This window comes from Eriocheir sinensis, chromosome 34 (genome assembly GCF_024679095.1).
Source record: "Eriocheir sinensis breed Jianghai 21 chromosome 34, ASM2467909v1, whole genome shotgun sequence".
NCBI classification, from domain to species: domain Eukaryota; kingdom Metazoa; phylum Arthropoda; class Malacostraca; order Decapoda; family Varunidae; genus Eriocheir; species Eriocheir sinensis.
The window spans coordinates 931982-959481 of NC_066542.1; the positions used below are offsets into that span (position 1 = coordinate 931982).

The 27500-nt window shown below is 40.1% G+C and overlaps 1 protein-coding gene across 1 annotated transcript in view; it reads right to left on the reverse strand.

Moving 5' to 3' along the window:
• Positions 1-20914: 20914 nt before the first annotated feature.
• LOC127006883 (uncharacterized) overlaps positions 20915-27500 on the reverse strand; it is a 97284-nt gene continuing 90698 nt past the window's right edge. Inside the window, exons 9-10 of the mRNA XM_050877216.1 lie at positions 22706-23124; positions 20915-22555 (exon numbers count right to left, since the gene is read on the reverse strand). Of these exons, the coding sequence (XP_050733173.1) occupies positions 21161-22555; positions 22706-23124 (1814 nt within the window). The 3' untranslated portion in view covers positions 20915-21160. The remainder of the gene's footprint in view (positions 22556-22705; positions 23125-27500) is intronic.

Sequence of the window (27500 nt, forward strand, 5' to 3'; positions counted from 1 at the left end):
AGACCTCTTCCTTACCTCAAACCCTTCTGCTTGCTCTGTCAAACTGTTCTCTCCGTAGGGCTCCTTCGATCACGACCTTATTTCTGTATCCTGTCCTTTCGCTCTTGTACATCCTCTGGATCCACCGAAGATGCGATGCTTCTGGCATTTTGCTTCAGCTCGGTGGGACGACCTGAGGATGTACTTTTCCGATTTCCCGTGGAGTGATTATTGCTTTCAGGAGAGAGACCCTCTGTGTGTGCCCAACGCATCACTGAAGTGATTGTCTCAGGAATGGAGGTATACATTCCACGTACTTTCTACTCTTCATGTTAAAAAGCCCTGGTTTATTCACACTTGTTCTCGTGCTGTCAAAGATAGAGAGGCAGCTCACAAAAGGTACCAGAGCCTTCGCACTCCTGATAACCATGATCTTTACATTTCTGCCTGGAATCGTGCCAAATCTATTCTCCGACATTCCAAAAACTCCTTCATTAATAGAACATGCCAAAACCTTGCTTTTTCTAATTCTTCCCGGAACTTCTGGCATCTAGCTAAAAACATCTCCAACTTCGCTTCTTCATCTTTCCCTCCTCTCCTTATTCCTGACGGCAGCACCGCCGTTTCATCTCTCTCTAAGGCTGAACTCTTCTCTCAAACTTTCTCTAAAAACTCCACTCTGGACGATTCTGGGCATATTCCCCCTACTCATCCCCCCTTTGACTCCTTTATGCCTGTTATTAAGATTCTTAAGAATGATGTTTTCTATGCCCTATCTGGCCACAATCCTCAAAGGGCTTATAGACCTGATGGAGTTCCTCCTATTGCCCTTAAAAACTGTGCTTCCGTGCTGACACCCTGCCTGGTCAAACTTTTTCGCCTCTGCCTGTCAACATCTACCTCTCCTTCCTGCTGGAAATATGCCTTCATATAGCCTGTGCCTAAGAAGGGTAACCGTTCTAATCCCTCAAACTACAGTCCTATAGCTTTACTTTCTTGCCTATCTAAGGCTCTTGAATCAATCCTTAAGCGGAAGATTCAAAAGCACATTTCCACTTTTGACCTTCTATCTGATCGCCAGTATGGGTTCCGCAAAGGGCGTTCTACTGGTGATCTCCTTGCCTTCCTAACTGACTCTTGGTCATCCTCTCTTAGCCGTTTTGGTGAAACCTTTGCTATTGCGCTGGACATATCAAAAGCCTTTGATAGGGTCTGGCACAAATATTTGCTTTCCAAACTACCCTCCTACGGTTTATATCCTTCTCGCTGCACTTTAATCTCCAGTCTCCTTTTTGACCGTTCTATTTCTGTTGTGGTAGACGGTCACTGTTCTTCCCCTAAACCTATTAACAGCGGTGTCTCGCGGGGCTCTGTCGTATCTCCCACTCTCTTTCTGTTGTTCATTAATGATCTTCTTTCCAAAACGAACTGTCCTATCCATTCTTACGCCGATGACTCCACCCTGCATTACTCAACTTTTTTTAATAGAAGACCCACTCAACAGGAACTAAACGATTCCAGGCTTGAGGCTGCTGAACGCTTAGCCTCAGACCTTACTATTATTTCCGATTGGGGCAAGAAGAACCTGGTGTCCTTCAACGCCTCAAAAACACAGTTTCTCCACCTACCCACTCGACACAATCTTCCAGATATCTATCCCCTATTCTTCGACAACTCTCAGCTATCACCTTTTTCAACGCTAAACATCCTCGGTCTATCCTTAACTCAAAATCTCAACTGGAAACTTCATATCTCATATCAGCTTCCTCGAGGCTGGGCGCTCTGTACCGTCCCCGCCAGTTCTTCTCCCCTGCACAAATGCTTTCCATAAATTATAGGGGCCTTGTCCGCCCTCGTATGGAGTATGCATATCACGTGTGGGGGGGCTACACTGAAACAGCTCTTACTCTTAAATTCCGCCGCCATGTTGCCTCTCTATCTTTTATCGATATTTTCATGCTGACTGCTCTTCTGAACTTGCTAACTGCATGCCTCCCCCCCTTCCGCGGCCCCGCTGCATACGACTTTCTACTCATGCTCATCCCTGTACTGTCGAAACCCCTTATGCAAGAGTTAACCAGCATTTCCATTCTCTCATCCCCTTCAATGGTAAACTCTGGAACAGCCTTCCTTCGTCTGTATTTCCTCCTGCCTATAACTTGATCTCTTTCAATAAGAGTGTATCAAGACACCTCTCCACCCGAAATTGACCTCTCTTTTGGCTACTCTTTACTTTTATCTCTTATAGGAGCGTCGAGTAGCAGGCTTTTTTTTAAACTTTTTTATTGCCCTTGAGCCGTATCCTCTGATGTAAAAAAAAATACATAGCTTAATTATTACCATTGCTTTATTATTTTAATTTATTTATTACTTGTATTTTTATGAACATAATTATTTCTATCATTATGATGCAGTTTTCTTATTAAATAATTTATTATTATTATTGTTATTATTATTATTATAATTTTTATTATTATTATTATTATTATTATTATTATTATTATTATTATTATTATTATTATTATTATTATTGGTATTATTGGTATTATTTTCATTGTTATTATTATTATTATTATTATTATTATTATTATTATTATTATTATTATTATTATTATTTTTATTATTATTATTATTATTATTATTATTATTATTATTATTATTATTATTATTATTATCATTATAATTGTTATTGTTATTGTTATTCTTATTAATATTATTGTAATTGTTTTCGTTATTATTATTATCATAATTATTATTATTATCATTATTATTATTATTATTATTATTATTATTATTATTATTATTATTATTATTATTATTATTATTATTATTATTATTATTATTATTATTATTATTAGTAGTAGTAGTAGTAGTGATATTATTATTATTATTATTATTATTATTATTATTATTATTATTATTATTATTATTATTATTATTATTATTTTTATTATTATAATTATTATTACTATTATTATTATTATTTTTATTACTATTATCATTATTATTATTATTTCAATTACTATTTTTATTACACACAATCCCCAAAATAAATGTTTAAGGAGATTCGATTTTTTTTCATTATGTTAAAAATAATATTTATACAAAAAATAATAAAAGTTTGAAGTCACCATAAACGACCTTGTACGATTGTAGTCCTGCATAATTTATTGTACGAGAATAGACAAATGAAAAAAAATTCATTTCAAAAGTAAATACCGTTACTGGTCTTACCGGTATTTTTAAGGAAATACCGGTAATACCGGTATCATGACTTATACCGGGAAGAGCCTTACTGGTATTATTTCAGAAAACCGGTATCGGCAACACTGGTATTTTTGTCGATACCGCACATCCCTAGAACTTTATCAAATGCTTTCTGAAAGTCTAGGTAAATTGTCGTATGGGGCTCGGGCGTCCCAGCTTGAGTATACGTCATTGAAGACAGTTAATAAGTTGGTGAGGCAAGATCGGTTACTACGAACTCCGTGGTGATTATCAGTTATCAAATAATTTGTTTCGAGGAAAGTGATCACTTTATCCCTGATTATTTTTTCAAATAGTTTAATTAGGACAGACGTAAGACTGATAGGACCATAATTACTGGCTCTCTTTTTATCTCCTTTTTTAAAGATCGGGGTAACATTGGCTCTTTTCCTACGCTTGCCTGTGCTAATGACCTGTTGAACATTAACGTTATGGGTAATTCTAGCTGTTGACTACAGTCTCTTAATACGTGAGAAGATAAATTGTCGGGACCCGGAGATTTATTTGGATCTATTTTTTCAGGTACGCACGCACTTCACTGATATCAATTTCGGTCAACACAAGCTTATGTTCTTCAGTGCCTTAAAAAATATTCCTCGGGGCGTGGATCGATGTCATGTTCTCTTTTGTGAATTCGCTACTGAAGGTTGAGTTTAGGACCAACGCCATACCTTTATCATCGCTAATAATGTCGCCATTTTCTAATAGTGGGCCGATATTATTTTTAACCCTGCTTTAGTCCCCTGGGGGTGTTTTGCCACCCCATTTTTCTTAAGTGCTCGTAATTCCTAGTTCGCAACTTATTTCTTTTTCTCCTTCCAAGTACTCTTTTAACTCATCGAGGGTGTATCACAGGTAGAGTGGCACAGTTGTGGCTCAGTTTTCTTGGGAGGTAGACGTCGCTTTGGCCTTCTGGGGTGTTCAGTCAACCCCCCAGACTAATGGAGGTATCTTTTTATGATTTATGTATTTTGCATATTATGTTAATTTTTTAATGTTGATATTCACTATAGATATAACAAAATCACAAAAAAATGGTGTATCCTGTGGGTATTTTCAAAATAAATGTGACCTGAATCGAGGTTTTCGTAATTTTTCATTAGTTTTATCATTTATTTTATTGCATTATTTCATATTCATTTCAACCAGCTACAAGTGATTCAAACTGTTCAGCAGGGATTGTAGATATATCCTGAACCAGCAGTATGACCATATTTTACATAATGATAACACTATAAACATATTTGTAGTGGGGTTCATTAAATACCCCAGGGAACTAACCATGTTTGGAAACACCAGCAGACTAACGCAGGGTTAATATATTTTTTTTGTTTCTTATGTAACTGAAAAACCTATGATTTTTCTTAGCCTCAAGTGATATTTTCATCTCATACTCGTGTTTCTGTTTTCTGATTTTCCTTTCGTACTCTCTCTTGAAGTTGATATAATTAGTATGATCCTGTGAATTGTGTGCTAGTATAGATTTCTTATACAGTTTTCTTTTTCGACGATGATTTTCTGTAGGAAACTAGTCATCCACAACGGCTTGTGGTTTTCTGCCCTTCGTGGCTTAAGTGGGATGAATTTATTTACGCTCGCTGAGTTCTGTGCACAGTGAAACGGTTATAAATTTCTTGAACGCCAATGGTATTGAGCAAATGGATCCAGTTTACTGATGCTAATTATTTTCTTAGGTCCGTAAGATTCGCTTTACTCTAGTTCGGTATTAAAAGTGAGTTTTCGCATGCTTTTTTTTTTTTTTCAATATATAAGACACATCTGATAATGTTGTGGCCCCTGCTTGCAAATGGCTCACCGACCTCACAGGCATTTATGAGGTGACTGTCGGCCGTGAAGACTAAATCAAGAATTTTGTTTCCTCGTGTCGGCGTGGTAACTGTTTGATAAAGAAATGTGTCCTTCGTAAAGTTTATTAATCTAGAGCCTTCTCTATTGCCAGAGAGGGCAGACCAGTTAACGGAGGGGTTATTGAAGTTACCGCATATTACCGCATTTTTGTTTTTGATAACGTTCTTTATTTCTGCGTAAAGATTTCCATCAATGTCTTCATTTGATTTAGGAGGGCGGTAAATTACGCCCAGAATATACTTTTCATTATTAATCGTCGCTTGTACATACAATGAATCATGAGCCTCTGTCTCGGTTGTGTAAAGCTGAATGACTTCTAAATTACTTCTCGCATATTATATTATTACTCCTGCACCCTTTTAGTAAACACATTGAAACCATTAATAGCCACTTTACGCGTGCATTCAACCATGTTTATGTGCTCAAAATGAAGTCAGGTTTTACAGCAACTGCATTATATTATCAAGTGGCTACGTTTCTGAATAATGGCTACGGGCATTTACATAGATGATGTTTAATTTATTCGCCGAGTGTGCGCCATACATCAACTGTTGTTTCACTGGAATATTGCGTCAGACCTGACTATCTACAACTACCTCTACGTCATCACCCACCTGTGTGGCTGTTGACCTGACCGCTGCCTTAGTCCCCCCCACCTGGGTGTCTGGTGACCTGACTTCCTCCTCTGCATTACACACCTGTACGGCTACTGATCTTACTCCCGCCCTCTCCTGTGACTTGACATTTCTACCTTCGCGGACCTCACCGTCTGAGTGTTGTCTTCTCCCAACCAAGCCGGAAGTTTCCGTAACCGTTGCCGCTGCACCTGACTCCTCTTCAATTCTATTAAAATTTCCTCGTCTAACACTCTGCCCAGCTTTGCCTTGCCTACACAATTTGGGTGAAGTCTATCGTTAGCAAACAAGCTCCTGTCATGAATAAAGTGATTCCAGACGTCCACAAACATGACTACCTCACTATACTGCACAAATCCCTGACACGTTCGTTAATCCCCAGCATTCTACTGAGGATGGAAGAACTAACATCGTGCCGAGGGAACAAACCACATACAACTGAACGCCTCTGTCTGTCCCTCAGCTTCCCGACAAACTTCCTATACTTATCTACAACCTCCTCTGACCTGCCTTTCACGACATCGTTTGTTCCAACCAGGTAAACAACCACTTTCTCCTCTGAGGTAGTGACGACTAAGTCGTCACAACCTCAAGGAAGGAAACATGAAAGCATTGACGAGCAAAAAGCAAAAAGCCTGTTGGATTATTTCAAGGGTGTCTGTTTTAGTGATTTCAACGATTCCGCAGTGCCTTGAATGACCTACGGGAAGTAAAAGCCCTTATGGACGTACGCGCTTGCAATCATTTCACACCTGATGCAGCAAAGTGACGATCAGTGCGATTTTTAAAGGAACTGGATGTTCTCGCACTAACGACTTTTGAATGAAGGCTTTCTGTGGCAGACAACTCTGTTCGAAAAGAATATCCTGCTGATGTTTGTACTGCAATTCTTCATATGATTTTTTTTTTTTTTGCCAATTCATACGAAAAAATGCAGTACGGGCATCGACAGAAGTTATTTTTTGAACGGAGCCGTCTGCCACTGAAACAGTCTTCCTGCTGTAGTAGTTAATGCGGGAACAAACAGTTCTTAAAAAATTGCATTGATCGTCAATTTGCTGCGCAGTAGATGGAGGAGGAGGAGGAGGAGGATGGGGAGGAAGAGGAGGTCTTAGGGGCATATGAGAGAGGACAGCAATCGTAGGAAGACAGCTCACCTATAATATGAAACGAAAAAACACCTTCCGCAATGTTTAATGCATATTGCGTTTGGCGCTCCGTGTACCAGGTGTTTGAGATACATTTTATTATTAATAACTCGACCGTTCTTTGATGTCGCTTTGTTTTACTGGAAGGACATAGAAGGTGAAGGGGAGTGGAAACTGTTCCTAGTGGTAAAAGGGACTCGGAAGCCATAAAGTGAAAAAAAAATAAAGTATTTGCCTGTAAAGACACCAGCACTCTCGAGAAAAAAAAAGCTGTATGCTATGAAAATACTACACACCTGAAAGTGCTGTTTTGTGATAAAAAAAAAAAAAAATCTCGAAAGAAGGAAAAAAGTGCAAAAGGTTTCAACTTTTCACGGATAAGAAAATACTAAAAATAGCAAAACAAAATGAAACTGTCACTCAGCTGGTTTTCTCGATTTTCCTATAGTATTACCTAACATCTGATACCACCAATTATATAATTTCCTCAGTATTTTCCATTTCCACACGGTCATACTAAATACTGTACATTAGTAACAAACCCGCTTCATATGCTGGCCATCCTAGTGATTCAAAAGAAAATGGAACCAATTGTTTTAGAATATTAACGAGAACAAGGTTGCATGGTTGATCAGCAGGTTGGTCGGTGAAGGATGACAAAAGCCAAAGGTGGATGTAAACATTGAAATCTGTAAATACATATATAAATTTCTGCTGAGGGAAAATGAGTCGAGGCCTCTGGATTCTATTATCCTCCTTTGCCGAACTACACAAAGTTTCCTCAAGATTTTTTCTTCTAGTTTATAAGCGCACTAATGAACAAACTTCTTCATGGAGCTGTTTACAACAGGATCACGAGAGAAGTCTGCGTTTTATTGTTTTTGAGAGAGAGAGAGAGAGAGAGAGAGAGAGAGAGAGAGAGAGAGAGAGAGAGAGAGAGAGAGAGAGAGAGAGAGAGAGAGAGAGAGAGAGAACGAGTGAGTGAGGGAGACGGAGTGAGGGAGGGAGACGGAATGAGTGACGGAGGGAGGGAGACTGAGCGAGTGAGTGAGTGAGGGAGATTGAGTGAGTGAGTGAAGGAGGGAGTGAGACTTTGAGTGTGTGTGTGTGTGTGTGTGTGTGTGTGTGTGTGTGCAAAGAGACTATATACCAAGAGATAGTAGTTTGTGGTAATTCCTCGGGCGTGCGGAAGTAGCGCCATCTATTGGGGCCCACCAAAAACGTTACTTTTCAGGGGTAGCTTTACTATTTTTGAAGTACCTGCCACAACCTTTACTTGTTCTTTTCATTATTGTAAAATGATTTACTAATGGGGTAAAGAAAAATATATTTGTTTTTATGTTTTATTAGGTATTATCTACACTATATCAATTTGTTATTTTAGGAAAAATATGGTGTAAAAAGCATTTGCTAATATATATATATATATATATATATATATATATATATATATATATATATATATATATATATATATATATATATATATATATATATATATATATATATATATGTGTGTGTGTGTGTGTGTAGGAAACATATCCAGTGCTTTAAATGCAAGCAAAGCATACACCATTCTATGCATGCTAGATTACTATAATGCCTTTGCAACTGTGGTAACCCGGATGTCACACTGGTCCTGTGTCCCAGGGTAATGGGTTCCCTAACACCACAGGCTCAAGGGCCAATGTTACGGAGATGTGTACCGGGGCCACGCGCTGCTACAGCGAATGCCCCCAGCCTTACCTTTACCTTTTGCAACATGCTCTTAGCTGAGTAAAAATAATATACTAACAGTACAAGTGCCAAATAATGGCAAGCATTGCATACTGTTTGACAGGGCAGAGAACAAAAGCTTCTAAGCATTACAACTGCAGACACTGAAAGCTTGTTAACTGATCATGACCCGATTTATAACAGGCGAAACCAACAATGGTGCGTTATATACAATAAAAACTGTATAAAAATGTTGCAAGGCACATCAATATAAGAGTAAAGCATCATAGAACATGCTGAAATACATGATGGAGGATATCAAGAAGGTAACACATGAGATGTCTTAAATGGAATGCAATAACTTGGTGGTCCTGGGAGACAGCCGAGCCTGGAGGTGAAAATGGGATGTAGGACACGGTATGATCTCACAATCTCTGACCTTGGTGTCAGGGTCATGAAGATATTAAGCTCAGTAGGCACAACTATGCAGCGGAGGCACATATGATAAAAGCAAATGAGACAACTCATAGTGTAAGAAAATATCAGGAAAGTTATGCTGCAGTATGTGACACACCAAATCACAAGGCAAAGAGTGATATGTATTTCATAGGCTACATCAGTAAACATGTAGCATTTATTGCAGGAAGCACACATTAAAGTTGGATGTAATAAACTCATTTGATATGAAACTCCTTGAACTGGCCAACCAAACAAACCACTCTCTGTCCACCCCTCCCCCCCCAAAAAAAAGCATTACTTTTCACAAGGTTTATGAGGCTTTAGTCAAGATTATCAACTGCCATTACATTTTGTAATAAAAAAAAAAATCATACCTATGTGATTATGTATATCATATAAAGCAGAAAAAACCATTGCATGCTGTAATACAAACAAGATTACTCCTGGAAGCCACATTAATGATGCCAGACACGTGTTGATAGACACTTAGTGTGATGAAAGTACATGCTGTATTTCACATCATGAAACCAAGACAAGTGTCACTGCAGCAGATTATTAGGTAAGACAGACACCAAAAGCTTGTTACTTGAACAAGATTAAACATAACAGGCAAAATCCACAATGAAGCATTGCATACTGTAGGGTAGGGCGGAGAACAAATGCTTCCAATCATTACACCTGAAATAAACAATGGCAGATATTCAAAGCTTGTGAGCTGAACAAGATCTGATTTATAACAGGCAAAACCAACAATGGTGCATTACATGCGATATCTGGCAGGGGATTCCTTGCATTACAACTGGAAAGTGGCAGACACCTAAAGCTTGTTAACTGAACAAGATCTGATTTATAACAGGCAAAACCAACAATGGTGCATTACATGTGATATCCGGCATGGGAGATAAATGATTCCTTGCATTACAACTGGAAAGTGGCAGACACCCAAAGCTTGTTAATTGAACAAGATCAGATTTATAATAGGCAAGACCAGCAATGGTGCATTACTTGCAATATTTGGCAAAGTATATGGAAAAAATTTCTTGGCGTAACAAGAGTAATACTAAATAATGGCAAATCCCACGAAGTATCTCTTCTTTTGACAAAGCCTGTGCTCTTTGCTGCAAGGCTGTCAGAGTCTGTTTGCTCCAGCCAACATTTACTGAAATACCCCTGAGTCATGAGTGAAGTGTTGAAACTGAAGGCAATTGAAATACTGTGCTTAGAAATCTATTAGCATTTGGACTTTGATAGCATAAGGCCAGAGCAAACCTCCTCTCTTTTAACCCATATCTCCTACTAAGCTTAGATCTTGGCATCTTGCAGCATGTTGAACCTGACCTTAGAAAAAATCCACCCCTATTGGATCTAAAAAATTGCTGGCTCTGGGCAAAAACTGCCCAGGAGTTGTAACAGCCTGGGCTTTGAGATGCCTTGCCTCCCGACGCAGACGACAGACTGTTTTGTGCAGCAATTTTCACTTTCCATGTCTGAAAATACATGCAAAAATATTTTATCACAATTAATCAAAATTCTAAATAATAAAATATGTGCATGTAATTGCATTATTTTCAGTGCTATAAGGACAGTGAATCTAAGCATTGATATTATGTCTGCACGCCAGCTTCGATGGAAGGCTTCACTTAGATTGCCTGACAAGAGTAATACTTTCAGGAGAGATGGGGGAGAGGATACAACTGGAGACTCTTGACAGATATAATGTCAAGATCTACAAGCACCCATTTTCCATATATATCTTTGATGATCAGTCCATACTGAAACATTTGTCAATGTGTAGCCACACTAAAAGTCTAAAAATTCCCTGTTTCTCAGATGTTAGTCATACCTAAGCCCTGCTAAACCATCCAAGTGAATCAAGAATGAGTTCCGGGCGGCAGCATGAGCCAATAATAAATGGCGCCACTATAAGAAAAATTGCCTGCACCATGACGGGCTTGGGCCGACCCTGAAGAAAGCCTACCGGCGCTATAGGCGGGTGGGGGAAAAAAAAAGGATCACATCAGAAGAATGGACAAAGGTTTGTTAGTGGCACTTCAAGGTTATGCTACCTCTTCAAAGATTGGCCAGTCATGGTTTAAAGTGGAACAGGATAAACAAGAAACAGGCAGGTATCTGTGGACACTACTGTTACTATCAAATGCCAGCATATGGGAAAATTTGAACCTATGCTATCAAGAACATAAGAACCATGTGCTGATCACTCGACTAATCGTAACGGTACTACAGCCAAAAAAACATAATAAAGAGTCTAAATATTTCATTCAAAATGTCAACCTTTTTACATACCTTTTTTTTTTAAAGATATGTAGCCTACTGGTGTAACAGTTAAATATTGAACTCAATTTGTATGCAGAGATGTGAGGTATGTTATTAAGCTGTAATGTTTCCAACACATTAGTTGTGATTAAAGCAACACGGAATAGTAACTAAAGATGATAAATTATCACTGAGAACAAGAGGTTCCTTACTATATTGTGGTGAGCTTGATGGCCGAGTCGAGTTTCTTCCAATCCCATCAAGTGCACACCCTGTTGAGAGGCAATTTCTTAATCAAAGTGAAAAATGGATGCAAATGGTCACTAAAATTAGTTATTATACTTGGTGTCACATATTCAGGCAAAGAATTTAGGGAAGGTCTCCCGGACTTGGCGTCACTAATGAGGTAAATAATCTCGTGCACTCATTGGGCTATAATATATACATTGTCATAATGTGTATTATTGTCTTGTTACTATATATTACCTACTGATAATGGAAATACATGTTAGGATTAATCATCAAATACAAGGAAAAAAGAATCATGCATGGAAATTGTGAACTTTTAAGTTCATGTAACAAACAAGGTTTGTTATACACAAAAAGGTTGGATACTTCAGATGTAAAAGATTTTTGGATATAACATCACCCCCTTCCTCCATATTGGTTCTTTAAAGCAAGGGTTGACTATAGCTGATTATTATTTGCAGCAGGTTTAATGACACTTTTTTTTTTGGTGCAAAGCATCTGGAAATCAATGATCATTGTGGAATACTTCTCATGAGTAGCTACTAAAACTTGACAACCTAGAAGGATGCACCATCAGACTATAAAGGATAGATATATTATAAGACATAGCTATATTAGTGGATCCAAGGGGGGGCCCAGGGGGTCCGGGCCCCCCCCATGATCCTGATTGATACAGGAAAACTAGCTCAAAAGCGCGCTGCGGCTAAAACAATGCTTTTTCTCAGAGGGATCATGCGTCTCATTCGGATCCGAAGAGGAACACTGGCCGCCCAGGAATGCTTTGGCACAAAGTCCAGGCCATTATACCCATTGATTTAGGTCAGTCCACCAGTTTTTCAAGACCAGGACTGCCGAGAATGGCTATTCGGTAATGCTAATGCTCCTTCCACCCGCAAAAAGTCTGACGTCCCCCCAAAACATATTTCCTGGATCTGCACCCAAAGACATACCGTAACATGGTTCAGTGAACATGGACCAAAAAAATGTTAAGACAATCAATATCCAATCATTTCAGGATAACAAATCAGCAGCCATATGAAGGAATTCTACAACTTAAAAATGATGTTGTGCAGCGCATGTGTTAAGTGACTTGCACAATCTATTTTATGAAGTCATAATTGGATTAATAACACAATAATCAACAAACACTAGATGAAGTATTCATACCGAAATCAGTACATGGAGCTGGTGCAGTGCAATGGGGAGCACACTTCTGCAGCTCAGCAAGAGGGTTGGATGCTGCCACGTACCTCAGGGGGTGGCTAAATGTCTTCATTCAGCTTCACCCTTGGCCTCTTTCTTGGACTCTCCTCTTCAGCTGCCATATTCTCTTGGATGATACCAAACGTGTTCGGATCTGTTGGGATATGGTTGTGTTAGATGTGGAATAACATACGACAGTGGAGCATGGAAGGAAAGAGTATGTCCACACGGTAAAATATAGAGATGAGGATTGCCAAGTGGGTTTGTTGGTGCACCAGGGAATTAAGAGGCCAGGTGATGTTATGATCTTGAAGGAAGAGTTACGAGGTATGATGTGAAGTTGTAAACTCGCTGACTGCATTAGTTAAGTGATTACAAGAGGTAAATTGAAATTCTTTGGGTACTGAAAGGATGTACGGGGACAACTGGGTGAGAGGGGAGAGAGATGCAGATTTTGATGTTATATTGCTAGGTACACCAATGAAGACTTAGGACATACACATTCAGAAAGACCACAATTTTGGCTGCTAGACGGAAAAGCACTAGATGTCAAAGTGCCAGGACATTGAAGGAATTAATAATAAGAAAAGTAATAATAATTAATGAGTATAAATATATTTCTGATATTTTTGTTTATCTTAATACTAGTATTAGAATTTTCAAACACTAATAATATAATAAATAAATATTGATAAATTAATGAAAATAAATACATTAACTGTACTAATACTACCACTAACAATATAAATAGCACTGCACCTAATAGACTGAGCAATAAACTGAGTCTGAAATATAACCATAACTGAACTGTCTCTGTCTGAGTGTTATGTGAAGCTTGCTCCATGCACCGTGATAGGAATGGCATAGATGCATGCAGGTTACTGAGATACTTACAGTCACCAACCACTTGTAGATATGGCACCAAAATGTGTTGGAAGCATTGGCGGCCAAGTTCTATTTATTTAATTATTATTTTCTTTAAACAAAGGAGACAGTTCAAGGGCAACAAAGCGTACTAGAAAAAATGCCCCGCTACTCACCGCTCCCAAACAGACAAAAATAGAGTCTTGATACACTCGTCTTGAAGGTCAAGTTATAGGCAGGAGGAAACGCAGACAAAGGAAGGCTGTTCCAGAGTTTATCAGTGTAAAGGATGGAAGAGTGAAGATGCTGGTTAACTTTAGCACTAGATGTTTGGACAGTATAGGGATGAGCTAGAGCAGGATAGAACATGCAGTAATTGACTTAAATTAGAAAAGTATAGATTTAGGAGAGACATGGGCAGGCATTGGTTTAGTAATAGGGTGGTGGGGGAATGGAATAGACTCAGCAATCACATAGTGAGCGAAGGGACGATAGCTTGTTTTAAGAGTAGACTGAATAGCTACGTGGGCGAGGCTGACAGGTGGTAGTGGGGGGGAATCTGGAGCTGCCGTGTGTAGGCCATTCGGCCTCTTGCAGTCTCCCTATGTTCATGTGCTTAAATCAAGTGCAGCGGCCAGCGGGGCCGCGGGAGGAGGGGAGGCATGCAGTTAGCAAGTTCAGAACAGCAGTCAGTGTGAAAATGATTAGAATTTCCACATTATCATTATTTATATATATATATATATATATATATATATATATATATATATATATATATATATATATATATATAGATATATATATATATATATATATCACTTACCCTGTCTGCCATCTTCCCGGAATAACTGTAGCGTCACACCAGGCTGTGTCCTCTTTATCACCACAAAGCAGGGTTGGCATTGAAAAAACCCCCCCAACAAAACCCACCCAAAAAAACCCAAAATAAACCACTCAAAAAAACCCGGTCCAAGTGGGTTTTTTTGGGTTTTTTAAAAATACATTTAACATAAAAAAGAAATTATAAATAACATCAAACAGGGGTTTTCTTTTAATCTTGAGATTAAGTTCCTGGTCTCATTTGCTTATGTTCTCGCTGTTACTTTGATATAAAGGATAAGGAAACAACACAATGAATTTCAATCTGGCCAAACTCTTTAATTCTTACATCTTCAATGTCATCCAGTGTCACACATTACAGTAACTGTTCATTTTCTTTTCTCAATGAACTTAAGAAAAATGAAACACACACACACACTAGTCTGAACTAAAGAAATCTTACCAGATTCTGCTTTAAATAAAAACTTTTCCTACTGTTATTTAGGGAAAAAATAAACAAACTTCAATTAATGACCCTCTCTCCCTCACAAAATATTGAAGTAACACACACCTTAGTCAGAACTAAAGAAATCTTTTCATATTCTCCCTTGAATAAACACTTTCCTACAATTATTTAGGGAAAAAACTAAAGAGAAACTTCAGTTAATGACAAAAGAACTCTTCTTAATTATCTTTTAGTATCAGGCATCACTCACATCAGCATCAGTACTCTTCACCATTCTGTATCTTGTTCTCCTTTCACGTTCAGGTATTTATAGATTTTCACTAGTTTTTCAGCTTTTTCACTACCCAATCTATTTCTCATTTTATTCCATACTAGTCCAAATGAGGAAAACAACCTTTCAATTGCAGCTGAACTAGCTGGACATGAATGTATGGACCCTAAAAATGAACAAAATCCATCTGGCAATTTCTTCCCACTTGTTTTTTTGTTCTGTTTCATGTTCATTACTTGCCACCACTTATCTGAGGAAAGGCTGGATGAAACAGATTCAGAAAACATATTGCCTGGGAAAATTTGAGTATCCTTGAGCTGAAATTCACACAATCCAACTGCATATTCAGGGTGGATTTCAGTGAGCCACTTCTCAGCTTGCTCTTCAGCTTCCGTCCCTAGATTTTCTCCTGTAATTTTAAATATAGCAAATTAAAACTGTGACATGTGGCATTAAGACATTGGCAACATTCTACTTTCAGGTTCACTTTGTAAAAATTGCTTTCTGCAAATAATTCTTCAGAAATACTAAATCAGCAGAATTACAACTTCTTACCTAAGTAACGAGGATCAGTCATGTAAGCCAAGTAATGAACAGGCTTCATGGCTTTCTCAAACCTATCCTTGATACTTTGATGATGATGCTGCAAGTCAGAATTATTGAGCAAAGATAGCCAGATGTGGACAGCATCTGCTAGCCTTGTGCTGTCAGCTTGGAGCTGGGTAAAAAACAAAAAGTAACACAAATTAATCATGTAATAGTACCAGTACTGTATTTATTTTATTGATATTTGATTATATTATGATTATTGGCAGACTGTCAGTGCTGTTATTATCAATATTGCTAGTATTAATACAATACCTTGTCTAGAGCAGTTCCAAAGTGCTTTAGTTGGGTCATGAGATGCTGAGCTTCCCGATATATGCCAACATTGTCAATAATCTGGCCAATGTTTGCAGGGAAGCTCTGATCTTGTTGCCCCCTTATTTCGAGATAGATATTGTAGTTTGCAACATAGGACTCAACGCAGTCAACCTGGGAATTCCAACGGGTTTCATTTGGTAGCTGTGGCATTTTCCCCCCCTTCTCTTTCAACCATCCCTGTTAAATAGAAAAGCGTAAGCCTTCCTTTATTTGAATTTGTTAGGTTACATCTTAACAGTCAGTAAAGTCACGTGTAAACCAAAACTCTTTATATCAATTTTCAGGTACAGTATTCCATAATAAAAACAAATAAATAAATAATTTACTTACATGAGGCTGGTGGTGATTCCTGAAAAATTTGTTTACTTCCACTATATGTTTCAGGACTGAATTGGGGGTAACTACTTTTTCCAGCAAATTCATATGATGTGATGAGCAGCCATATGTTATTAGCCTTGGGTACTTGTTTTCTAGCAGTTCCTTCATTTTTACCATTTTGTTTTCATTGTCAGTACACACAGCAAAAACCTACAGAAGAAAAAAAATATTATATTATTCTATTTCAGATGAAATTATATAATATTGCAGTATAATAGCAAGAAGGAAATGCTGATGTCTAGTTTGCTGTAAGTTCTTTGATTTTATTTAATTATATAGTTCTTTAGACTTTATTTTATCTTGTCTGTTTGGCAGCACGAAATTAATAATATGAATCACTATGGTAACTGATAGTGAAGGTGAGGGGCAACTTACTTCTTTATCAAAATGATCAGAGACTTCAGTAATAGCTTTTTCTGTCAACTCGGCGCAGTATTCTGCTGTCTTCTTTGTTGAACCTGGGTCTGTTATATTCAGTAAATAAGCCTTCGTGCCATTGTGTACACAGTGAGCAATAATGGCATCATTTTTTACATTGCTCCACCCATCTTGCATTATGGTTAAAGTACTCCGGTCATCTGTTATTTCAGCTTTCATGGACTGAATAACTTCTTCATGGACTGTATCCAGTAGGTCTCCTGCAAGTGCTTTCCTATTTGGTGGTTGATAACCCGGACGTAGAAGCTCCACCAGTTTTGAAAACTCGTTATTTTCCACAACACGAAATGGCAGATTAGATCCAAAAAAGAAGCGAGCAACTTGCATGTCAGTTCGTGCTTTCTGATCTGCACTTGTCCTTACTGCAAAGGCATCCATTGATCTTTGTCTTTTTACTGATTTGTGGGTTGACCCGGTTGAGCCTGAGTTGCCTGATGCCACAGATTCAAGGTCATCCTCGTCCTCAGAACCTTTTTCAGTGTTTAGGGATCTTGGTAAATCAAGTCCCTTACTTGCACTCCCATCTTTACTTGTTCCTGGAACCATACAAACAGCCTAATGATATTATATCTTAGCTTATCTATGATGCCTCGCTTTAACTTTTTTGCTCTTATTCCATCAACTCCTGGAGCTTTACCTAATTTCAGCTTAGTCTTACCTACCACTCTTTTAATTTCTTTCCTTGATATATCTATCTGTTCTTTTACTTTACCACCCCCTTTATCGTTTATCCATTCCCCAGTACGAGATCTGTGCCTCCCTAGGGCCTAGTGTCATCTGGTGTCATAAGCTCTCCCTGGTGTCATCTGGTGTCATAAGCTCTCTAAAATAATCTTTCCATCTCTCCAAAACTTCCTTTTTCTCTGACAACATTTTACTCTCACCATCTTTTATTCTAGTATGTACAATCATTTCACATGTGCATCAAAATTGCCTTGAGTAAAATATTAATGATACTGTATTACAGTGTGAATCAGTAACATTATTAGTTTACCACACATTACTATTGCAAGCTTCAAGTATTAAACGAAACAAAATCCTCACAATTTTCAGTAACTCACCTGCCTTTTCCCTATAATGATCTCTCCTCTTGGGACATTTTTGGATATGAGTTCTCACTCTTTCAATTTTTGCACTAATTATTTGGCTGCAGTATTTACAGGCTGCTTTCTGTTTTTCATTTTCTAAAATGTCAACTTCATTCCACTCAGCTGCCTTTTTTCTCCCACTATCAGCAGGCATTTTTGCTAACTGCTGTGGTCCTCTGATTCCTCTTCTGTCTGTATAATGGAAACAACACTGAGCCTCTGAGGAGTGAGGAGTAGGCTACTGAGTCAGCAGTAGCCAAGCCTGACCTGTTCAGTTCCTGTCCAGTTACCACTTACCCGTTACCGGTACCAGTACAGTACAAGTTCAACTTGTATCAACCAAGTGTCTGGCCTTCAGATAACACTTCAAACCTTTTATTTCACTTTAGATTACTTTTTTAAATGCTTATTTAAACTGATTTACATATAAATATGAATAATAAAAAAAACAATAAAACCCAAAATAACCCAATAAAACCCAAAATAACCCAAAAAAAACCCCAAAAAACCCAGTGGGTTGTGTTTTTTTTTAAAAAAACCCGGGTTTTTTCCAACCCTGCCACAAAGGGACATGATTTGAGGCTCCGGCTGGTAAACGTGGCGGCCGCGTAGTTGTTATGATATTTGAACGAGGCAGCGTTGCAATCGGAGCAGAGAAAGATATTGCTGCGAATAGCGGTATAATAAACAATATAAGTTAGACGGAGATAATTATATCCACCCACTTTTTCCATCTTCAGACCAATGATTCAATGTAAATCATTACTGATGGAAGTCAGCGTGCGTGCTAAAACATTGAGTTTGAAAGAAAACATGATCACATTGTTTTTAAAGAACGGCAGTAGGGCTACAACCTTGGTTCATTCCAGTATGTATGCAGAAAGGTTAAACACATAAAACACATCTAACCACTGGTAGCCTCCCACAAATGCAGAGGAAGTAATATAATTGCGGTACAATAATAGCATTACTGATGACATGCAGTCAGGCTATATCTACCTGGTAAATATATATATAGTTCCTACTGTTCATTTTAATATTTATCTCCCTATATTTTTTATTTAAAATGGGAAATAACCAGACTGAAGAAAAAAAGTAGCAACATTTGCTGCTTGATCCCATGTAGCAACACTGCTGATGGGTACTGGTGGTTGGGGGTGGGTGTCTGGAAGGGGAAGGCGCCTGGATGTAAACAACGCTGCTCCTGCGCCATCTGTTGCAACCGACATACACCACCACCCGCCCACGGTCTCCCTCTCCTGTTCTATAGTCTCCTTGGTTGTGTGAGAGACTAGTTTGTTGGTTTGAACCGTTTCGGGAACAGGCGGGAGCGCAGAAACACCCAGGCTGTCTGGAGCACAAAATCACTCTGAGACTTTTAACTGACACGGCAAAGAGGAAGAAAATAAAATTATTTGTAGCTTTTGTTGACTTCTCAAAGGCATATGACATGGTGCCACTGCTAAAGTTATTCTTTGTATTGAAGAGGTTGGGTTGCGGGATGGTAATGCTAGGGGCCCTAGTGTCCATGTACCGTGTGCCCGAGAGTATTGTGGGCACACCATTTGTCACGGCAGCATTGGGTGTCAGGCAGGGCTCCTCCACGTCATGTTTTATATATATATATATATATATATATATATATATATATATATATATATATATATATATATATATATATATATATATATATATATATATATATATATATATATATTTGTAATATTTGTCAACGAGTTAATCAAAGTAATGAAAGAAAAGTGCAACCCAGACAGATTTTCAGGTTGGTTACATATTATAATGGTATTGATAGATGATACTGTGTTACTTTCAACGGCTAGGCACACTATGATAAAAAAAAAAAGATTCTTCAACAGTTCTGTCAGGAATACGGCATGGTTATGAATGATAGCAAGACAAAGTTTTTTTTGTAATTAGCTGTGAGGAGGGGGACGCGGAGCCGATACGTGTCAGGGGGCTAGTGATGGAGTACTGTAAAAGTCATGTTTTCCTGGGGTCATCTCTCAATGCGTGAATTGGAAAAAAAACCCATATACGGAAGAGTTTGATTGCTCAAACTTAACTCGAATGAAAAGTAAACGTGATGACATTCTTAACGGTTCTCGGAAAAAAATGGCACCTGAAAAAATGGCAAAGAAATAAATGCCACCAGAAAAAATGGCACAGGAAAAAATACCACATTTTTCAGCATATGAAAAAATGGCACAGTAGAATCAGCTAAAATGTGTTAAAATTTAATTTCTTTACATTTTCCATTTAATAATTTTACATTTCAAAACATTTCCATTTAAAAAATTTTACATTTAAAAACTTTTATTTAAGATTTTTGTTATACTGCTTAAGATTGCCAGTTCCCCGTAGAAACTCCTCAACAGATTTACGACCAGCCCGGCGGTCTAGGCAGAGGTTCTTCATCCGTGCCTGTAGATTCTTGTAGACCCTTTTCTGGCGTTTCTTGGGAGGCTCACCACGAGATTCTTGCAGCATCTGAGTAGCTACAACAGCATGGTCAGCTTGGATCCATTGGATCGCACGCCATATTGTTGGGTGACTGTGACCAACCAACCTAGCAGAATAATGATCGTAAATCATTTGATTCGTGTAATAACTAACCAAAGACCTACCTAGGCTAAATATGAGAGAGAGAGAACGACTGACAATATGTAAGTAAATAATTAGATAACAACTGACCATATGAATACAGAGAGAGAGAGAGAGAGAGAGAGAGAGAGAGAGAGAGAGAGAGAGAGAGAGAGAGAGAGAGAGAGAGAGAGAGAGAAACACATTTATATTCCGGAAGTGAAATTTGAAAAGTTCAGTATAACTAAGAAGGAGAAGAAGAAGAAGAAGAAGAAGAAGAAGAAGAAGAAGATGGACAGGAGAAGAGGAGGATGGCAAAATATTCGAAACATGTAATTACTGAAAATCATTCCATAACAAGCAAATATTTCTGTGTGCCATTTTTTCCTATGTTGAAAAATGTGTCATACTTTCTGTGCTATTTTTTCCTGCGCCATTTTTTCTGGTGCCATTTATTCCTGTGCCATTTTTTCCGGTGCCATTTTTTCCTACATTCACCATTAACACCACAACTAGCCGTTTAAATTTGATCCAACCCTATGAAGAAGTACTACAAACAAGGTATGCAAAATGTGTTGTGATTGTTCCATTTTTTTATTTATATGGTGACACGGGAAAGAATTTCCTTCAAATACAGCAGAACTAGACGTTGCACTCGACGCATCAGGTGACTTATATTGCAACAAGTGGCTCATTGAAGGAGGCAAAGGACAAACAACGGGCTTCCCTACCGGCTTCCTCTGGCGAACAGTGTCTGTTAGTGAGCCAACTTCTAATTGAGAGGATTGCTCGGGCTCCCTGAAGGACGGAGGCGGCTGTAGCTCTATAGTGTCTGGCAGGGGCTCCACCTCACCGCTTGGTGCGGATGGGGGCTGAAGTTCCCTCAGAGATACTTGGAGATCTTTAGAAATTATAGCCTGCGTTCGCGTGATCTGGCAGCCAATGAATGTTGAAGGCCCTTGCTCTGGACATGGTGGTCTGGGAGCCACACTCGAACCCTCCGCCTGGAGGTGAGAGTCGACAAAGCCAAGTCGCGGCTGAGGCTTAGCATTCACTCCCGCAGCCTGCGATACGGGGCAAGATCCATGATGATAAGGAATCCCACTGGACTCCTGGGGTTGATGGCCAACGCAGGGCTGATAAAGCCTAGACTCCTGGCACCGGATCTGTGGCTGGGGTTCCTTGCATGTAGCCTGAAGAATAGGCTGCGTGCTAGGTGATCGAGACTGCAAGTGGCCGCAGGGCGAGTGCGGTTGTGGTTGTGATATGGGTGTCTGTGATGGAAGCTGCGTCCCCTCCGTGCACGGCTGTCGATGGTTGACCGGGGAGAGCCTGCTGAAGATTGGCGTGGCTTGCGAGTCCCACGGAGATGACCCTGACGATGAGGGTATCAGGCGGAGCTCTTCTGTGGTTATCGAACGTAAAGTCCCCGAAGACTGCAGGGGAAGTCTAAGCTCCCCTGATGAGGAGCCCAACGGCCATGTGCCTGTGACAGCAAGTAGCCTCAGCTCTGTTCCTGAATAAGACAATTCTCCCACATCCGATGCCGTCAGCAGCTGCCTAAAGTTTCTGGAGAAGATGAGGGGGTGTAACTCTTCCGCCGAGGCCGTCAGGTGTCGCAGGTCCCCCGGGGAGGTGTGTGGAGGCTGGCGCGGGTTCCGGTGGAGGTAAGGGATACGCTGAATCATGCCGCCGGGGGTGGTTACCACCTGGGACACATGATACGCATGCAGCTGCAAGTCAAGTGGAGAGGATGACAGTTGCTGGATGCGCCTCTTTACCCGAGGGAGGGAGTTCCTGGATGCTAGCGGCAGGGCGGCGGCCTCGCGGCCCGCCGCGGTTAAGTCCGTGAAGGTGGAATCCGAGTCCGAGTCGCCCGTCTCTTCACTGTCCCCAAACGGACTGGTCTGTGGTGTAACATAAATAACAATTAATGACACTTATTATAATTACATCTACTAGATTGATATTAAATGTTTAAGCCTTTCACTTCACAGAGAAGCAAATTCAAAGCCACAACACCACAGACACAACTGTCCTAGCACTCACAGCCTCACCTGTCTGTGGAGGCAGAATCCGCGTGAGAAAGACGTGAGCTTGTTCCCCAGCTTGCCGGCGTGGTTCCCTGCCACAGCCTGCCCCTGCTCCCCCTCACTCATGGTACCCTGCGCAGTGGGCCGGCTGACGGGAGCCGCGGCCTGCGGTGTGGGATCGGAGCGGGGCAAGACATCCAAGCTGTCGGCAGGATGGCGCACAGAGGACACCACGTCAGGGTCGTAGGTGTCGGGGTCAGGGACGGTGATGGTGGTGGTGGCGGTGGGCGTTATTATGACAGTGTGGACGTGCGTGGGCGGTTGTTGGCGTCTCATGTGCCTTGCCACGACCACGCCCGCGATGAGAAAGATGAGCAGCACGGCAACCACCCCCACCAGGGCCCCCAGCAGCGGCGGCACGTCCAGGAGGCTCCTCTTGGAGTCTGGCAGGAAAACACACACTAGAACTTTTTCACCCGAAGCTGCCGGCCAGAACTTATTTTTATAACAAGTCGAATGTGTTGCTTGTGTTGCCAAAGTAATTGCGCCATCGCCTGGCTTGTCACCTTAATGTGGTGCCTGCAGATGCCATAAAAATCCTTTAATAGACATTGTTATTACAATTATTATTATTATTATTATTATTATTATTATTATTATTATTATTATTATTATTATTATTATTATTATTATTATTATTATTATTATTATTATTATTATTATTATTATTATTATTATTATTATTATTATTGATGATCAAAGGAAGACAGGTTGATTATACCCCAGCCAGGAATCGAACCATAGCTTTGGGGCACGCTGCCATCTCCGCTACACGGAGGTTAAAAGTGAGAGGCTCACCCTGCCTTTCACCTAACCTCATATCGGTAGGGAAATGACTTCGTCTTTAATCGAGCCCCGGCATATGTTTCATGACATATAGATCAAAGGAAGATAAGTTGATTGTATCCCAGCCAGGAATGAACTATAGGTTTTGCGCCCGTTGCCATCTCCGCTACACGGAGGTTAAATGTGAGAGGCACACCCTGCCACAGCTGTATTTCGATTATTGGTTGTGGTATAATCAACCTGTCTTCCTTTGACCTATATGTCATGCCGGGGCTCGATTAAAGACGCAGTCATTTCCTTACTGAGATGAGGTTGTCTTATTATTATTATTATTATTATTATTATTATTATTATTATTATTATTATTATTATCATCATTATTATTATTATTATTTACAGCTAAGAAAACAGCTCAAGGGCAACAAAAAAAGGTGTATAAAAAAGGCCCGCTAATCGCTGTTCCTACAAACATAAAAGTAATAAGTGGCCAGAAGAGAGGTCAACTTCGGGAGGAGAGGTGTCCTAATACACTCCTCTTGAAAGAGTTCAAGTCAAAGGCAGGAGGAAATACAGACGAAGGGAGGCTGATCCAGAGTTTACCAGTGTTAGGGATGAAATAATGAAGATGCTGGTTAACTCTTGCATAAAGGGTTTGGACAGTATAGGGATTGGCTTGAGTGGACAGTCGAGTGCAGCGGAGCCGCGAGAGTAGGAGTGGCATGAAGTAACCAAGTTCAGAAGAGCAGTCAGCATGAACATATCGATAGAAGATAGAAAGAGAGGCAACATGGCGGCGGAATTTAAGAAATAGAAGACTTACAGTAAGAGGAGGGGAGCTGATGAGATGACGAGCCCTAGACTCCACTCTGTCCAGAAGTGCTGTGTGAGTGGAGCCTACATATACACATACACACGTGAGATGCATACTCCATACGAGGGCGGACAAGGCCCCTGTAAAAGGATAGCAACTGTGCGGGGGAGAAGAACTGGCGGAGACGATACAGAACGTCCAGCCTCGAGGAAGCTGATTTAGTAAGAGAAGAGATATGAAGTTTCCAGTTGAGATTTTGAGTTAAGGATATATCGAGGATGTTTAGTGTTGAAGAAGGTGATAGTTGAGTCTTGTCAAAGAGTAAGGGATAGGTGTTTGGAAGATTGTGTCGAGTTGATAAGTGGAGAAACTGTATTTTTGAGGCGTTGAAGGACACTACTATCCATATCAGACCCTATGACATAACGTTTTTCGCAAATATCTTTCAAACGAAGACTCGGATCAGCATGGGACTTTGGCACACATTGTTTCACACACTCCGCTAATTTTTGCCGCTATTTTGCATTGCCAGATGTGGTTAATTACGGCGTTTACTCTTGACTGTGATGGCAAAACCTGCGTGAGCCACTTACACATTCGAACAGGTGAAGCGTGACATATTTGTGACGTGTATCCACCACCTACCTTAACCCCTGGCTTCCCCTACTCCCATCCCTCCCTTTCCCTCCCTCCTGCCCTCCTACTCCCCGGCACTCTCTCCCCCCGCCATCTTTCTCCACCATACCCTCTCTCTCTCTCTCTCTCTCGGTGAACATGCGATGTGAAGCTTTGCACACATATGACTTGTCTATAATGGCGGATAACTAGAAAGTATATGCTATGTATGGTCTGGTGTTTTATGCACACGACCCTGATTCCTGTTCTAGCGTAACTGGATGTTGCTTAAGTGCTGTATGAGGTTTATTTGGCAATTATACAACCATTGAAAGCTGTACGAGTATATGACCTTCCTTCCCACAGGTTACGTTGAGCGTATGATGGGATGAAGCACGTAGCTGACGCTTGATCATTTATAGGAAATCGCGTAAGAGACGGAAAGGAATAAGGGTGGAATTGAAACGGGAATTCATTCCAGGATAAAAACGTGAAACGAAATTGGAGAAATATATGAATATTTTATTCTGATATTAGGAAAAGACTGCCATACGATATGGGTTCATATGGATAAGTTAAAAAGTCATAGCACACAAAAATAATTCCTATAATTCCTTCCCCTCCTGTCTCTCTCCGGCATATGACCACAGATGTTGCGCCGACTAAACGAAACTTTTCAACTTTTTCCCACAGATTACGTTGGGCGTATGATGGGACGAAGTACGTAGCTGACGCTTGATCATTTATAGGAAATTCCGTAAGAGACGGAATGGAATAAGGATGGAATTGAAGCGGGAATTTATAGAAGAGTAAAAACTTGAAACGATATTGGAGAAATATATGAATAATTTATTCTAATGTGAGGAAAAGACTGCCGCACCATATGGGTTCATGTAGATATGTTAAAAAGCCATAGCATACAAAAATAGACAGCGTGTATATGATGGGTGGATTAATAATGTAAATAACTGACCACATGTTACTTTAATATTCATCACCATCGACAAACAGGTCATCCTCGTCATCACTGTTGATGCTGATGCAGACGGCATATAATTTCTATTTATCTGCCATTTAATTCAAGTCATACGTGTGGATGGACTCGTATCTCGTGTAGAGCTCAAGTGAGAGAGAGAGGGGGGGGGGTATGGGGGAGAAAGATGGCGGGGGGAGAGAGTGCGGGGGAGAAAGAGGAGGGCAGGAGGGAGGGAAAGGGAGGGATGGGAGTAGGGGAAGACAGGGGTGGAGGTAGGTGGTGGATACACGTCACAAATATGTCACGCCTCACCTGTTCGAATGTGTAAGTGGCTCACGCAGGTTTTGCCATCACAGTCAAGAGTAAACGCCATAATTAACCGCATCTGGCATTGCAGAATAGCGTCAAAAATTAGCGGATTGTGTGAAACAATCTTTGCCAAAGCCCCATGCTGATTCAAGTCTTCGGTTGAAAGATATTTGCGATAAACGGTATGTCATAGGGTTTGATATGGATAGGTTCTTCTTGCCTCAATCGGAAATAATAGTAAGGCCTGAGGCTAAGCGTTCTGCAGCCTCTAGCCTGGAATTGTTTAGTTCCTGTTGGGTGGGTCTTCTAATAAAAGAAGGTGAGTAATGCAGAGTAGAGTCATCGGCGTAGGAATGGATAGGACAGTTCGTTTTGGAGAGAAGATTATCAATGAACAACAGAAAGAGAGTGGGATATAGGACAAAGCCCTGCGGTACACCACTGTTAATAGGTTTAGGGTAAGACCAGTGACCGTCTACCACAGCAGAAATAGAACGGTCAGAAAGGAAACTGGAGATAAATGTACAGAGAGAGGGATATAAACCGTAGGAGGGTAGTTTGGAAAGCAAAGATTTATGCCAGACCCTATCAAAGGCTTTTGATATGTCCAGCGCAATAGCAAAGGTTTCACCGAAACGACTAAGAGAGGATGACCAAGAGTCAGTTAGGAAGGCAAGGAGATCACCAGTAGTACGCCCCTTGCGGAACCCATACTTGCGATTAGATATATCAGAAGTGGAACGGTGCTTTTGAATCTTCCGGTTAAGGATTGATTCAAAAGCTTTAAATAGACAAGAAGGTAAAGTTATAGGACGGTAGTTTGAGGGATTGAAACAGTCACTCTTCTTAGGTACAGGCTGTATGAAGGCATACTTCCAGGAGGAGGGAAAGGTAGATGTTAACAGGCAGAGTCGAAAGAGTTTGACCAGGCACGGTGTCAGCACGGAAGCACAGTTTTTAAGGACAATACTAGGCACTCCATCAGGTCCATAAGCCTTTTGATGATTGAGGCTAAAAAGGGCATAGAAAACATCATTCGTAAGAATCTTAATAATAGGCATAAACGAGTCAGAGGGGGGATGAGTAGGAAGAATATGTCCAGAATCGTCCAGAGTGGAGTTTTTAGAGAAAGTTTGAGAGAAGAGTTCAGCCTGAGAGATAGATGAGACGGCGGTGCTGCCATCAGGACGAAGGAGAGGAGGGAAAAATGAAGAAGTGAAGTTGGATATGTTTTTTGGCTAGATGCCAGAAGTCCCGGGAAG